This window comes from Pantherophis guttatus, chromosome 1, assembly GCF_059756535.1.
Source record: "Pantherophis guttatus breed Tessera chromosome 1, ASM5975653v1, whole genome shotgun sequence".
In the NCBI taxonomy this organism is placed as follows: domain Eukaryota; kingdom Metazoa; phylum Chordata; class Lepidosauria; order Squamata; family Colubridae; genus Pantherophis; species Pantherophis guttatus.
Window position 1 is genome coordinate 159,236,553 of NC_142063.1, and position 16,787 is coordinate 159,253,339.

Genomic DNA, 16,787 nt, shown 5'->3' on the forward strand with positions numbered 1-16,787 from the left:
ATATAATACAATCCTTAAAGGCCGGGAAGGCCTCCGGAGAGGACTTGCTGCCTCCCGAACTCTTTAGGTCCAATATTGATTTTTGGGTACTGATGCTGGTAGCACTGTTTACTTATATCGATAAAGTAGGGATAATCCCTGAAGGGTGGAGGTTAGCTATAGCTTTTCCAATTTTCAAGAAAGGTGACAGAGCCGCCCCATCTAACTATCGCCCCATCAGCCTTCTCAATATAATTTCAAAAATGTATACGAAGCATCTGCTAAATAAAATAGAGGACTGGTGCTTGGATAAGGAAATTCTGGCAAATGAGCAGGCAGGTTTTAGATCGGGTAGGTCTACCATTGATAATTGTTTTGTCCTTTCCCACTTAGTTAATAAATACAAGACTCAGGGGGAAAAGCTGTATACCGCCTTTATTGACCTTACCGCTGCTTTTGATTCTATAGATAGGAACCATCTGTGGAGGAAACTACAAGCCATGGGGATGGACCCCAGACTTATTTTGTTGATCAGGACTCTCTATACTAATACGACAATTAGAGTCAGATATGCGGCAAATGGGGCCTCAACAAACAGCATACCGACAACTAGAGGAGTGAGGCAGGGCTGCCTGCTGGGCCCTACTCTTTTTAACCTTTATATAAATGATATCCCACCGCAGATGGAAGATCTTCTGATGCATAGCCCCCAAATAGGCTCAAGATTTATTAATGTATTAATGTATGCCAATGACTTAGTGCTGTTTTCTAGAACCCAAATAGGGATGTGGAGACTTCTCGCCATAAATGTAGCTAAATCAAAAGTTTTAGTCTTTGGCAATAAGAATAAAAAGCATAATTGGCATATTAATGACACAAAGATTGAGCAAGTTACCCAATATACCTATCTTGGAATTGTTTTTTTCCAGTGCAGGTGTTTGGACTCCGCACCATCAATACCTTTCTCAAAAGGTCAGAGCTGGGGCAAGCCTTGTATCCAAATTAAGTAAACATATTCAACCAACCTCGATTTTACCAATTCGTAAAGTCTTTCAGGCTAAACTTGTTCCAATTATGCTCTACGGTGCTGAAATCTGGGGTCTTACAGAGGCCCCCATATTGGAGAGAACTCAAAATAATTTGTTAAGGAGGATGCTGGGAGTAAACAATTCCACTTCGGCGGCAGCCGTCAAGAGCTGAATTGGGACATTTTTCACTGCACACCTACACAATTACTAGGGCGGTAGCCTACTGGCTAAAAATGACTCAGATGGAAGCCAGCAGACTTCCCAAAATCTGCCTAGAGGAACAGCAGATTTCAAATCCTCAAAGGTATTCCTGGCTAACTCGGCTGTCAGAAATATTGAATTGATATGGCGTAGGGTTCCCATTGTGTGACACACTGAAGCAAGTTAAACAATGGATTAAAGATATACATGGGCAAATGGACATGGAAACTCTTTCAACTAATCACTCCCTTAAGCTTCTGACAGCAGTTAAAACAATTTTACCCTGGAAAAATATTTACATCTAGAAATGCCATCAGTGGAGAGAGAGCTATTTGTCAAATTTAGATTTGAACTTTTAGATACCAACGTCAAATTCGGCCGTTACCGGAAAATCCCGTATAACGAAAGAACTTGTATATGTGGGGCAAACGTCGTGGAGGATACGGCGCATATAATATTTGAATGTAGGTTGTATGAGGAAGTAAGAAAACAATATCTGTCCCCAATTATAAATAAATTTCCCCACTGGAATGTAAGGCATAAATTATCATTTCTATTGAAGGCAGACTCTCCTCCCCTGGTAAGGGCTATTACTCGCTATCTTAAAAGGCTGACAGCAATACGAGCCAGTTATATCGAAAAGAATTTCATTAATTGTAAGAAAGATGAGCTGAGTTAGAGAGGAGCTATCTTATTTCGGTTATCTAGTTTTGGAAATCTAGTTATTGAACTTCGATATTGTTAAATTTTAAATGTCATATATCATATATTTTTAGATAGTTATTTCTGTAACTGTTTGTTTTATCTTTTTCTTTTTCTTTCTTTCTTCTTTCTTTCTTTCTTTCTTTTTTTTGAAAAGGCCTTTGGGCTATTCAATAAAAGAACCATTAAGTACTGGGTTAATATAAGATAGCCCATCTAAGTTAAAAGAGCAATGCAAACTTTATGATTTAGCATGTCACTATCTCAGCCAGTATTTTAAGCTTTTTAATTAATTACTTCTTCACATTTCTGTATTGCCCATCTCCCTCAAAGAGGGACTCTGTACAATAAAACATTAAAACACAAAAGAGTATATATAAAAGTTAAAAATATTAAGAGGAGGCAAGAGATTAAAGTTAGTTAAAAGGAGAAGGGAGAGCTTTCAGGGTTCTAAACAGCTCATGATTGTGGGCTCCCCTGGGTTCTCCACATGAGGCTGCAGAAGCATATTTTAACGACTTATAAATAAGTATAGTTATTTGCCTGAATATAAGATGTTATGCAAATGCATCACTTAATTTATGTTAACCTACATTTAGGCAAAATATATAAACTCAGCGAGCAAGCTGAATTCAAAGGATAATTAAGGTTCGTGGATGAAAGTTCTCCATTCCTCCCCACACATCATCAGAGCTGCCCCTTCCCTATGGCATGAGGAGGAACCAAAGAAGGAATTATTTCTGGTTTCAAGGCATAAATATAACACAGATCAATCAAAGAGTTACATACTGTGTCTGACTGTGCAGGATTAAGCATTGTGCTGGGAGCACTGATGAGGCTCAAGAGCTGGGCATTTCTCCACTGATCAGCTGAAAGGTTCCGACGAGGATAGACCATCTGAAGTGAGATGAGGGCATCTGAAAGAGCCTAGAGCGCAAATTAATAATAAATCAATATATATACATTTTAAAATCTGATAATAAATAACATTTGAATCTAACATCACCGATTCAAACATCCAATGTCACTCATGTTTAAGAAATTCATAGCAGAACTTGAACGTTGACTCCAATTTGCATGCTAAAAGTAGTATTTACATGACTACATGTAAAATGCACCCTGCTGTTTTTAAGTGCCTGTATATCCAGAGAACCGGCAAGCTAAGCCTGCGTCAAAACAGCTGTGATGGGATATATAGTAAATTCACATTCTATCTCTGGCTGAAAGAAAACAGTATTACTTATTGCTATTTATTACAAAGGCTTACACATCAGTCCAAATGTATCTGACTCTAAATGGCTTACACATCCATATTCTGCAACAAGACAAAAACAAATAAAATATGTTCAATGTATCATCATCACCTCATATACAAAGAGCCAAAATCCAATTAAAACAGTATTTCTCCTGTGGGAAAGAGAGAAACTCACAACACACCAGCCTCTGTAGCCCTCTTAAAAAGCCATACATATTAGCTTTCTAAAATACCAAGTGGGTTGGGGCTAATCAGATTTCAACGGGGGGGGGGGGAGAAACTGAGACAGCTCACCCCCACAGCCTTTGCAATGAGAGAATAATCTGTTCACAAGTCTTCCCTCCAAATCTTATTGAACAAGCATACACCACAGGGAAGTTTTGGTTTTCTAAACACTCAACTGCTGAATCATGAAGAGTTTTAAAGTACTTTGAATTGCACTACCAGCCAACCCATGCAGCTCTGAAATAAGAGGCATTACATGGACAATCAAGTGGCATCCATAACTGTTGCATTTTGGATTGCATCTACTACCTAGGTATCTTTAAAGGCATGTAAAGTGCATTGTAACAGCATTCTGTGTGCCTTTGGCATTTAGTCATGCCGGCCACATGACCACAGAGACATCTTCGGACAGCGCTGGCTCTTCGGCTTTGAAACGGAGATGAGCACCGCCCCCTAGAGTCGAGAACAACTAGCACATGTGCAAGGGGAACTTTTACCTTTACCTTTAAAGTGCATTGGACTACTGTAGTCGAAAAGTAGTCAAGGCACATTAACTATGAGGAGGACATTTTGATTCAGAAAAGGCCGTAACTGGCACACAAGATGAGAAGGTCCTCCTTAAATAAAGCTGCCTCTTGTTCTTCAAGTCAAACCAGGGAATCTAGGAGGAACTGCAGGTTATGAAACAGTTCCGCACAAGAGATGCTGATCCTATCCAGAACTAAAGATGGAATATTTATTTATTTATTGAATTTATATTGTTGCCTATTCACCCATGGTAAATATAAAATGGATTCTGAATCCAAAGTCATTCCAACTTTTGGGAACTGAGCCTGCTTTTCACCATCCAGACATTAATAATCCAAGCCTTAGTTCAAGTCTTTAGCAAATGTTCCAATTGGTTTGGGGGGGGGGCACAGAATATTTGACTGAGAATCTTATGTCACCTCCATAAGGTAGACCAGACTAAGAAATAAATTTTAAGTGTAGACTTAAAGCTATTTTTATTAGAACAGGTATAGTAACAGAATCTTGCAAATCTGAGTGTGTTTCCCTTCCTCCCTCTTTTATCTTAGTGTGAATTTGTAAGGGGCAGGGGAGGAACTGTCTGAGTAATTTTCATAAATCACTTTCTTAGGTTCAATTTTTTTTTATTTGATTGATGCCTTGGCAATGAATCTTCCCTTTGTACCTCAAGGACATCTTCTGTACTCACTAAACCAGCATACCAACAATTCTTAACTTTCTGTTTATGGATGACTTCCTCCAGTGGCTTTATATAGATGTTAAAAAGATTGTAACAGTGTCCAGTCCAGTAGCATTCCACAACAGAACACCCTAGGCCTTGACTTCTTCCACCACCAATGTCTGGAATTGCCCCCTTAGGAAAAAAAGATCTCAACCCTCTGACATACTGTAGAAGGACAGCAGAATCAATGGTACTGAAGGCCACTGAGAAATCAAGCAAAATTTTGAGGGTTGCACTTCCCCTATTCCAATCTTACCAAGGTTCACTACCGAGGGAGATTAATGTGGTCTTCCAAGCATGAAAGAGTCCAAAAAGCATCCAAACAATCTGTTTCATGCAGGCTCCTCTGCAACTGGAGGCCTATCTTCTCAACAATCTAAGCAGGTGTTTTGAGCTGTACTGCATTAAATTATTTATGAAAAATGTAGTAAGTAGATAAAAAGAGCCAACTGGAGAAGAAAATCTAATTCATTTCCTCAGATCCTGGCTCCAGGTCATATCAACAAATGTAATTCTGGTCACTTCTATAGTGTTTGTGTAGCAGATTTTCAACTTCCAAATAATTTTTTTTTAAAATTTGATTTATATGCCGCCCTTCTCTGGAGACTCAGGGCGGCTTACAATGCGTTAAGCAATAGCCTTCATACTTTTGTATATTTTATACAAAGTCAGCTTATTGCCCCCACAAACTGTGTCCTCATTTCACCTACCTTTCATTTCATTTCATTTCCTTTCTGGATCAGGACTCGTTACGCACGGTCACTCATGCCTTTGTCACCTCCCGCCTGGACTATTGTAATGCTCTCTACATGGGGCTCCCCTTGAGGAGCACCCGGAGGCGCCAACTGGCGCAGAGTGCGGCCGCGCGGGTGGTAATGGGAGCGTCATGGCGCTCCCATGTGACACCTCTCCTGCGCGAGCTGCACTGGCTCCCGGTGGTCTTCTGGGTGCGCTTCAAGGTTTTGGTTACCACCTTCAAAGCGCTCCATGGCTTAGGACCTAGTTATCTACGGGACCGCCTACTACCACCAATAGCCTCCCACCGGCCAGTACGCTCTCATAGAGAGGGATTCCTCCGGGTGCCGTCAGCCAAACAGTGTCGGCTGGCGACCCCTAGGGGGAGAGCCTTCTCTGTGTGGGCACCTACCGTCTGGAATGAGCTCCCCCCAGAGATACAGAGGATTCCGGATCTGCGCACCTTCCACCGCGCTGTGAAGACTTTTTTATTCCATCAAGCGGGCTTGGCCTAATCTCCTCCCTCTTTTAATATGTAAATTTTAATCTGTTTTTAAATTATTGGGGTGTTTTAATCTGTCTGGGCCAAAATGATTTAATTTGATTTTATCTGGTTTTAAATTTTGTGTATTTATGTATTTTATTGCTTGGCTATTCACCGCCCTGAGTCCTTTGGGAGTAGGGCGGTATACAAATCAAATAAACTAAACTAAACTAAACCTACCTTAGAAAGGATGGAAGGCTGAGTCAACCTTGAGCCTTGGAGAGATTCGAACCAGCAGTAATTGCAGGCAGCTGTGTTAGTAACAGGGTGCTTAGACCACTGTACCATCATGGCTCTTTGAGTGATTTTATTTCCCAATTCTAACAGCAGCCCAAGAAATTCTCCTCTATTGCATTCTTTGTGGTTTATTTGAACAGGACAACTAGGTGGTAATTCATACAATAAGAATGCGAGACATACTACCATTTTGCCACTGTTACTGCCACAGTGTAGGCTTGAACCTATGTTCTTATCTTATTTGATCAGATTCACACTTTTTTTTGGTCAGCATTGCTATATGCATCTCTCCAGCAGCCACTTCATCTGCTGAAGCTCTCAGTAAACTCAGTATTTCCCCTAGATCAACAGACAAGCAGAGGTCACTCAGGTACAAGCCTGTCTAAGGTTGCGGTTGTCTCCACAGTAAATAACCAAGGCCTCTCCACAACTGTCTTCCAGGGCTTCAGTAAATTATTTAAGAGTCCTCTGGAAAGCAGATGGATCCATTAGACATCTGAGAGAGAATAAATGAATAGACCCATTCATCCTACAAAAGATTGGTAGTACTAATTAACTCCATAGCAATCAAAGAGTAGTTTGTCTATGACAAAGGACAGATGATAATATCCTCCATTCTCGATTCATATTGCATCTGCTCTGAGACACAAACTAAATCTAGCAGAGAGCCCAACTGCTTCCACTGCCTATGACTTATTAAGGTACACCAACCACTTGGAGCAATCAGAACCAGATGGTTCATCTACTCAATCCTCTGCTCTCTCCAGGCCATTAATTCATTCTTCTTGTACTCCATAACATCTTTGGTTACCTGACCCTGTCCAGTACTCCAAACCAGGGCTTGGCATCACACAACTCCCAAATGTGTCCCTTAACATCTCTGCTCCATCACAAATACACTTCTGTTTACTTTCATTACCTCCTACTGTTCCTTTTTGCAAAGTTACTGCTTTAAACCAGTTTGTTTAAAAAAAAATGCAGTGAGCTTTTTAAAATACAAACAGTGACAGATATTAGAAGCTTTAAAAGCCATTTGGTTGCTGGCTAACATGATTATATCATCTTGTTCATAAAGAATGAAACTGGTTACTATAAATTCAATCCAAATATACAGCAATCAGAGAATCTTTAACAGAGCTTTACGGAATGCAGGGAAAGTGAGTTTTATTTCCCTTTTGTCTTACAATTCCCTCAAGATTCATTCCATTAACTCTGATTAATTTAAACATTCCTCTTCATATGCTTGCGAATGATTACCATTGCCATGCATACTTGCATTCAGTAAGAAAGTGATAATTATGAATGTCATATTTTTAGCAGAGTGTAAAATTCTTCTTTAATGGGACTACTGCAAGCACAGTCTAGAAGGTGAAAACTCTATGTCCCAAAGTATCATATATAATTATTTTTATATTTTTGAGAATAATATATAAATATTGATATATTTTTATATTTTTGAGAATACTGAGAAAATGTGGTAAGCATACATGATACCAAAAGGGACAATGAAGGCTAAAATATTGAATTGAATAATGACTATGAAATGTTGGTTATATTCCAAGACTTAATAAGTGGCTGAACATTATTTCACTATAAAATATTTACAAATTCAGAAGTCAGGGAAACAACATAAAGAAATCACAATAGCACAGCAATTTACACATTTTGCTTACAAGGGACAAATAAAAAGTTTTATCTATTTATGCAACTGGCCTAATTAACAATCTAATTATTTTAAAATCATTAAAGAAAATAGTGACAGACACATTATAAAGCATTTAACTGAATTTTAAAAATACATTTCAGCAAACAGAAAAAATCACACATACTTTACTATGTGGTACAAATTCTTCCATCATTTTCTTCAATGGATTCTCATAATCCACAATCATCTGGCCAAGACGTGGGTACTCTCTATCACTGAAAGCAAAAGAAGAATTCAGTGTAAAAATACTTGTGCAAAGTGAATGAGGTCCCCAAAGACCCCCAGTGTATCAGATACCTTGCTCCATGTGTCATTTCATGAGCATAGTTGTACAATCCTATGATGGCTTTCCGTTCTTCAATCCGAGACAGCAATATCATTAATGTTGTGTAGGTTATGATTAAGTCTAGATAGTTCTTTGTTAAATCAAAGTTTACGGTCTGAAATTAAAATTCAAAGAGAGTTCTTTTTAAAAGGTTATGCGAAATGTATCAATTCACTGATTAAACAATGCACACTTTTTACGGCAGATTACTCATACCACATTCAAGTTCTTACTCTTCATGCATTTTTCCATGCCCATTGACCCTGATGTCTGTGACTGACACAGGCCCAACCATTTGGAGCTCTCAGATTTGGTCTGACTTATTAACTTGTCCCGGCCAAAATCTTCTACCATTTTCCCAAAAATAAGACATCCCCTAAGACCAATCGGGCTTTTGAGCCAATGGCAATAAGGCCAAGTGCTTATTTCAGGGTTCAAAAATAAATATAAGACAGGGTCTTATTTTCGGAGGAAAGACGGTATGTGAGCTCATCCAATAAAATAATTGTCAAATATCTCGAAAATACATTTCTGGCTTCCAGATGTAAAAGTAGTTAATGACAAAATTTAAAGTTCTTTCAGTAGCTGATATCCTAATTCTCCATCCTCTTCCTGACAAATCAGTTTACTGTTGCATGGAACAGTCAGAAAAGTAGGATTTTTTATTTTTGTGGTAGTTTGGGGGAAATTTAAAAGAAAAACCTTTAAAGATAATTAACCCTATTGATTTATTATAGGTTTAACCTATTCAGCCAATGGTTTTGTTTTGCCAAAATTCATTAGGAAGCTCCACAGTTCAGCAGTTTGTCATCAATGATCATTGCCTGAATTTTTAACAGCTTCTAGAGCTTGTATTACTTAATTTTAAAACATAAAAATTAAATACCATATTGAACAGATATTCCTGATCCAGCATTATTTAACAGTAATTTAAGCAGAGGAACCACAGTAATTTGACGTATGAACCCTATGTCCCATTTTCAATCCTTTAAAAATGTAAGAAACAGGTCCAGCTTGATATAACTGCAACAATACAACCCTGATATTCCCTCATAATGTTTCTATCTTAATTGTTTCAAAGATTCATTTTTTTCAGACTTACAATATCAAAGAAGACTTGGCAAACATCAATAGTATTCAATAGTTCACAGACATGATCCTTTGAAATAAAAAGGAAGAGAAAGGTATGATTGTTTATTAGACCACAGCATTTTACAGTAACAAATAATTTATGATAGGCTATATATAATTCTCAAAGTAACATCATAGGGAATGATTTAATCTATACTTAATGGGAACTTTTAGCCTCTCAAGAAAGTTAAATCTATACTTAGACCTTTACCTTAAATTCCATAACATCAACAAAAGTGAAGTAATATAAAGCCAGATTCTTCAAAATTTCTGATTTCTCTTTCTGCAGCTGAGCTAGCTGTTGCTGTAAATTAAAGAAAAAATATATATTTAGACATATATACATACTTTTATGTATAAGCAATAGTTTAGTTTTGGTAAATCAAGGAATCATATTGCAAGAAGCATGTGAATCAGGTTTTCCATAATTTCTTTTTACTGATGATTTTACCGTATAGCTCTAATATCAAATTGTATTTTATAGGAATTTTACAAAAATCAATAAATAGCAGGATGCAGTCTTTTCTGCTAAAAGCTCAGTGGAGTTCTCCCTCTGTGAATACAAACATCTACCATAAGGCTGGCTGTTAGGGAAGCAAGAGGGTGGATGGAATAAACATTTTTTGCATGACATCTAAATCAAACAGATTACTTCAATGAAATGTATCTACTTTAACCATTGTGTGTGGCTTTTTGTTTTTAAGACCAAAGCATTACCTAAACCCAGAAAGGATGGTTCTTCCAAAGTAGCATGAATTGGAATTTGAAAAGGTTAATTATTGATATTTTTTTCTTTCTATCTACTTATGCACAGACCATGGTTAAAGAGCAAGCAAGTCAGGAAAGGAGATGGTACCATGTGTGTATCTGTTAATCAGTCAGATTGGTTAACATGTCATGTAAATCAGATCTTTGTTTCTTTTCTTGAAATCTCTGGCTGAACCAAAGTGTTAAATATTGAGCACAAACTATGTGTGTATATAAGCCAGCCAGCCACCCATTCCAAATAACAAGTAGCTCTCTGTGATACACAGTGTGTGTGCACACATTTCATGAGCAAAGGTATGCACACACACAAAAAAAGAGGACTCCACTGGGCTCTCTGCAATCTTTTCCTGAGAGCTGACAATGATTCAAAGCATATTTGACTATTATCTTTAATTAGTCCTGGTTACTAGGTAATTAGTACCCATTAGTACAAAAACTGTGACATAGGCACAGAAGATCTAAATATGAAATTAAAAGTGTTATGTATTGGTTATACAGATAATTAGCCAAAGCAAAACAATTTATGAGCACAAATCAGCATGAGGAAAAGAAGGACAGATTTCTTGATGTGGGAAAGATTGGTGATAACAGAGTTTACAGGTTTACTACAGAAAAACAATACACTTTTAAAATTCAGAACTTACCAAAAAAGAATATCCAGGCAAAGCCACGTTAAGCATGCAAAATAAAATGTAGATACAAACATAAAATACGGTAACGGTTCTTTAACCAGGCCAATATAACACAATATACATTGAAACACAAGCAACAAAAGAAACAAAGATGAAAAAGAAGCAAGAGGCTAGCATGTTAAGACATTGGTGAAGATATGGAAGAGCAAAATATGAAAACAAGAATATTCAGTGAACATAAGCTTTCACACAGTATTTTTCAGCAATATTACCTTTGGGGATGCTACATACATTACCCTCTGGATGCTATGATTTTCTTAAAGCTTCATACTATGACAACTATGACAGTTATCATGATTGTCATACATTTATGACAACTCATGAACAGTGCCATAGATTTGAAACTGTATGTATAATATGCTATGTTAATTGAGGATGGGAAGTAACAGTATTCTGAGAGAAATGATATGTTCTTTTTGAGAGATGGTCTTAAGTCAGGTCAATATACAGGTGAAACTCAAAAAATTAGAATATCGTGCAAAAGTTCATTTATTTCAGTAATGCAACTTAAAAGGTGAAACTAATATATGAGATAGACTCATTACATGCAAAGCGAGATAGTTCAAGCCTTGATTTGTCATAATTTTGATGATTATGTCTTACAGCTCATGAAAACCCCAAATTCACAATCTCAGAAAATTAGAATATTACATGAAATCAATAAAACAAGGATTGTACATAGAACAATATTGGACCTCTGAAAAGTATAAGCATGCATATGTGCTCAGTACTTGGTTTGGGCCCCTTTTGCATCAATTACTGCCTCAATGCGGCGTGGCATGGATGCTATCAGCCTGTGGCACTGCTGAGGTGTTATGGAAGACCAGGATGCTTCAATAGCGGCCTTCAGCTCTTCTGCATTGTTCCGTCTCATGTCTCTCATCTTTCTCTTGGCAATGCCCCATAGATTCTCTATGGGGTTCAGGTCAGGCGAGTTTGCTGGCCAATCAAGCATAGTAATCCCATGGTCATTGAACCAAGTTTTGGTACTTTTGGCAGTGTGGGCAGGTGCCAAGTCCTGCTGGAAAATGAAGTCAGCATCCCCATAAAGTTCATCTGCAGAAGGAAGCATGAAGTGCTCCAAAATCTCCTGGTAGACGGCTGCGTTGACCCTGGACTTAATGAAGCACTGTGGACCAACACCAGCAGATGACATGGCTCCCCAAATCAACACAGACTGTGGAAACTTCACACTGGACTTCAAGCATCTTGCAGTGTGTGCCTCTCCATTCTTCCTCCAGACTCTGGGTCCTTGGTTTCCAAATGAGATGCAAAAGTTGCTATCATCAGAAAAGAGCAATAGACCAGTTCTTTTGTCTTTAGCCCAGGTAAGACGCTTCTGATGTTGTTTGTTGTTCAGGAGCGGCTTGACAAGAGGAATACGACATTTGAAGCCCATGTCCAGGATCCATCTGTGTGTGGTGGCTCTTGATGCACTGACTCCAGCCTCAGTCCACTCCTTGTGAAAGTCCCCAACACTTTTGAATGGCCTTTTGCTGACAATCCTCTCCAGGCTGCAGTCAACCCTGCTGCTTGTGCACCTTTTTCTTCCACACTTTTCCCTTCCACATAACTTTCTATTAATGTGCTTTGATACAGCACTTTGGGAACATCCAACTTCTTTTGCAATTACCTTTTGAGGCTTTCCCTCCTTATGGAGGGTGTCAATGATGGTTTTCTGCACAACTGTCAGGTCAGCAGTCTTTCCCATGATTGTGATTGCTACTGAACCAGACTGAGAGACCATTTAAAGACGCAGGGACCCTTTGCAGGTGTTATGGCTTAATTAGCAGATTAGAGTGGGACACTTTGAGCCTAGAATATTGAACCTTTTCATAATATTCTAATTTTCTGAGATTGTGAATTTGGGGTTTTCATGAGCTGTAAGCCATAATCATCAAAATTATGACAAATCAAGGCTTGAGCTATCTCGCTTTGCATGTAATGACTCTATCTCATATATTAGTTTCATCTTTTAAGTTGCATTACTGAAATAAATGAACTTTTGCATGATATTCTAATTTTTTGAGTTTCACCTGTATGAGGGCAATACAGTTTTTCAATCCGTTCACAAAAGTCAATTAGAATGTTATCATTTTCCATTTTTTCATAAACATTCAAGCAATTCTCTATTACTTTCTCCTAAAATACCTTAATTAAATGCAGATAAATTGCACCTGAAAATCATTAACAGGAATCATTTTTGGAAGCATAAATAAGAACTGACGTTGATAGTTGTTACTAGTAATGGATGAAATAAGACATGCTGAAGGGTTTACAAGGATAACAAATGCATATTAATGGAATCTGTTTTAGTCAACCATGGAGAAATATTTATTCATTTATATCATTCAGAAGATAAGATAATCAGAAGAAACAAAAACAGGTAACTTTGGTTTTAAACAGACTATAAAAGAAACATGAAGGCCATATTTGGTTCCATTCTCAGGATATATCACTTGGATTGAGATAATCTAAAATGCAATTCCACAGATACTGAAGTAAAACTGTTCACAGAGTACCATAGGTTTTGGCTAATTACAGTTTAGCTACATATCTGTACAAACTTAAAGACTGCATTTTCTTAACTGCATAGTTGCAAGGCAATTGTGGTTTGCTTTTTAGCTTGTGCTGTCTGAAGATGGTATGACAGTTTTTTTCAGCTGAAATAAAGTCAACAAGGGAAAATTAAAACTGGTTTTCTTCTTCCCTATTCAGACTGACAGCAATCTAGAAGCAAATCCGGTATGGATAACCTGAAGTTGCATTATCTGAAAAAGAAGCTGTAAGTAGTACCTAGGATATAAAATCAATTTGAACTAGGACTGCTGTCAGTAAGTGATTCGGTCACAAAATGTGATATCATGTGACTGTACCAATTAGCAACAGCAATTCTGCCAGTCCTGGCAACTATCGTAACTTCAGGATTGTGCAGGTTGTTCAGCAGGAAAAAGCTGCAGTCCCACATAAAAGAGTGTAGAGCAGGGCTGTCAAACTCGCATCGTCACGTTACGTATCATGACTTTTTCCCCCTTCACTAAAACAGGGGTGGGCATGGCCAGCGCGTGATGCATCCGGCCTGCGGGCCACAAGTTTGACACCCCTGGTGTAGAGGATGTATGGGTGTCATGAGTGGGGAATGGGGAACGCCAGCAGGTCAGGAATCATGATCATCTGGCCACAGGGATTCTACGATGGCCACAACTTTGTGTAGCTATTGTAAGTCCCCTTGTACAGTACCAGTATAATTTTGAATGATTGCTCAACAAATGGTTGCAAATTGAGGACTATATTATATTTCTACATAGCTTTTATCTACTTGGAGTATATCTGATGAGTCAATACGTATAAGCAGCTAATGTGAGATGATTAACTAAGCAGGAAAAATAGATAGTCATTGATTAAATAAAGATGCATTTTAAAATGTTTATTTTGCAAAGCTATTATATTGTTCAACCTGTATAATTTGGTTTGGAATAAGTAGATATTTTTCTGTTTTCTCCAGTATTAAAAATAATCCTATACTAAAATGGACTCAAATTTAAGATATTTATAACATCTTTTCTTAGCCAATGGATGACTATTGTTGTATGACTTAAGTGTTTCCACAGAAAGTACTGGAGATGATTCCAGCTAAAAATAATTTGGAAATACATCTTATATAAAAGATGTTTCTATCTTTTTTAGAAAACTTAGTATAGTTCCATTAAAATAAAATTATAAAATATCAATATATTTGATATTGACGGGACCTTGCCGATTATTTAGTCCAATCTCTCCAAATGCTTAAATCCACAATTTTTAATAAGAGTTAATAATATTTTCCATTAAAAAAATGAAGCAAGTTGTGACTAATTTGTGCTAACTGATAATGCACAAAAAAAAAAAAACTGATCAGAAAAAGAATCAATAAAGGAGAATATGTGTAGCTCAGGACTGAAAGGAGGGTTCTTGGTGATCTCTAAGGTTAGTTGTTTTATTGCAGACGCTTCGTCATTAGTGCTAGAAAAAGGATCAAATATGAAGGGAGTTAGTCATGTAAAACAAGAGTAGAGTTGCTTTTGAGGGGTTGGACAAAAGTCTTTTAAAAGCCATGCTTTTCCTACTTTTTTTCTCTAGTATTTCTCTTTCTACTCAGCTTTCTTGTAATTTGTAATATGAATCTAGCTTTTTTGGGAGGAGCAATTTTGGTTTTTTTACATATGCAATAACAGTACCAGTCTGATCCCTCATTCTAGATCTTCAGGTTAGTAGTCTACAGGGTTAAACAAGAACCTTTTTCTTCTACAAGCTGGAGCTTGTACAAAGATTAATTAAATGGAAATATAATGCTGTTGCAAGCAGCTTTGCTATTCTACAGCTTATTATTTTTTATTTACTTTGCATGATTCCATAATTTAGCTTCAACTGTAAGAAGTATAGCAAACGTTTTACACGTCATCAATGAATAATATGCAAAAGATCCAGATTCTATTTCTAAAGACACATATTACATTAAAAATGTTCATTTGTATTCTAGAGTCTTTTAAGGAAATCTTTCCAAAGTGAAACTTTTTTTTGTTAAAGTCAATATATTCTAGGTAATGTTCAGGGATCTCCATTTTAAAAATCCACGCAGAGCCAAAAAAAAAAAAAATACAAATGTGATTTTATTTACATAAGATAGCTAACATGTATTTAATAATTTTTCTTTTCTAACAGTTTAAATAGTATCTCTAGCAAGTTTCTGAGAAGTTTCAGGGACAGCAACCTGCTCCTAACATATCACAATCAATACTTAACTATAATATATCAGGAAAAAACTTGGTAAAATGAAAATAATGAAAATGTTTAAGTAGATCATATTTTTAGGTTTTAAATGAATTATTTTCTATTCCATTCAATGTGTTTAAGTTTTGAAAGGATTTGACAAATTTATGCTTTTATTTCTGTTAATTTTACTTACAGAAATTAATGTTTAGATTCTACGATTAATAATCTCTAAAATAGCAAGATGTTCATTTTGCAGTTCGCTGGTATAGTTGAGTCTATCTAATGAGTAACAATTCAAGGAAAGTAATGAAAGGGTTTTTTTTTTTGACAGTCCATCAATCAAATATTTACTGATTAACTTCTGCAACACTTCTACCAGTTCCTTTTTTATACCCCAAAGGAAGGTTATTATTTTCTGGGACCAACCCTTATGAAAGAAAAATGGTTAAGTCATGCAAGTAGAACATTCTTTCAATGTGATTTTATAGTCGGTCATTACTGTAACTATTGCCAGCAGTCTTCTCAACTCTGGAGCTATGGGAATGGGTGGGTCAGTGATATGCCCTATTTCCTTCCCACGTGAAAAGAAAATATTAGTAAAGTATTTATTTCTCATTTCTCCCTCACTTCTTTTAATAAATCACCACATCTCCAACTCAGAACATCTTAAGCATGCCACAGTAAAACTATCAACTTAGTCAAGCATTATATTTGAAATGGGAAAGAGACCAAAGATTATTCTTAATTGGGAAGGGATATATAGTACAAATTAGCAACATGGAGAAAGAAAATTTACTTATCACCATGATTTTTGCCTTGATTATATAGCCCTAGAAAGAAATAGGGTCAGACTCTACAATGCTGGAGGATACATGAACATCTGAGGCTGCTTGTCTACTTCATGCATAACCTGTAAATCTGGTCTGTGCAATGGTTGGCCCATACAAAGTAGTAATTACCACAGGCAAGAAACTACTAGGAGTCAAAATTTAAACTGAGTACATATAACAGGAACTGCTACAAAGCTTCTAACTGAGATTAGAGAAAACTTGTTTTTGCATAATCATTTACTAATTTGTAGCCAGTATATGATGGGTTGTTTAACTGATCAAATGTCAATCAACCTGACATTTCATTTGGATGATTCTAAAGTAAGAAACTCAAGTTTATATTGTTGAATGATTACACCTTAATTTTCATGTTTCATAAGAATTGCGGGAAGAGTAACACCCCAACAACAGAACATTTGAAATGTAATA

The 16,787-nt window shown here is 36.9% G+C and overlaps 1 protein-coding gene and 1 long non-coding RNA gene across 9 annotated transcripts in view; one reads left to right on the plus strand and one right to left on the minus strand.

Moving 5' to 3' along the window:
- The window catches only part of NCKAP1 (NCK associated protein 1), a 77,941-nt gene that overhangs the window by 37,643 nt on the left and 23,511 nt on the right, over positions 1 to 16,787 (minus strand). For 4 of the 8 annotated variants that reach the window (XM_087882079.1, XM_034428995.3, XM_087882078.1 and 1 more), the window contains 5 exons: positions 9,528 to 9,614; positions 9,288 to 9,344; positions 8,158 to 8,300; positions 7,985 to 8,075; positions 2,700 to 2,837 (listed from right to left, as the gene is read on the minus strand). In XM_087882079.1, coding sequence (XP_087738205.1) covers positions 2,700 to 2,837; positions 7,985 to 8,075; positions 8,158 to 8,300; positions 9,288 to 9,344; positions 9,528 to 9,614 — 516 coding nt within the window. Of the gene's footprint in view, positions 1 to 2,699; positions 2,838 to 7,984; positions 8,076 to 8,157; positions 8,301 to 9,287; positions 9,345 to 9,527; positions 9,621 to 16,787 lie in introns of all 8 variants that reach the window. The other 4 variants (XM_034428975.3, XM_034429000.3, XM_034428985.3 and 1 more) reach the window with 1 other exon arrangement.
- LOC117672330 (uncharacterized) lies at positions 9,282 to 15,946 on the plus strand. The gene is made up of 3 exons (XR_004593175.3): positions 9,282 to 9,369; positions 13,495 to 13,561; positions 15,860 to 15,946. It is a non-coding gene; the product is annotated as an uncharacterized LOC117672330 (long non-coding RNA).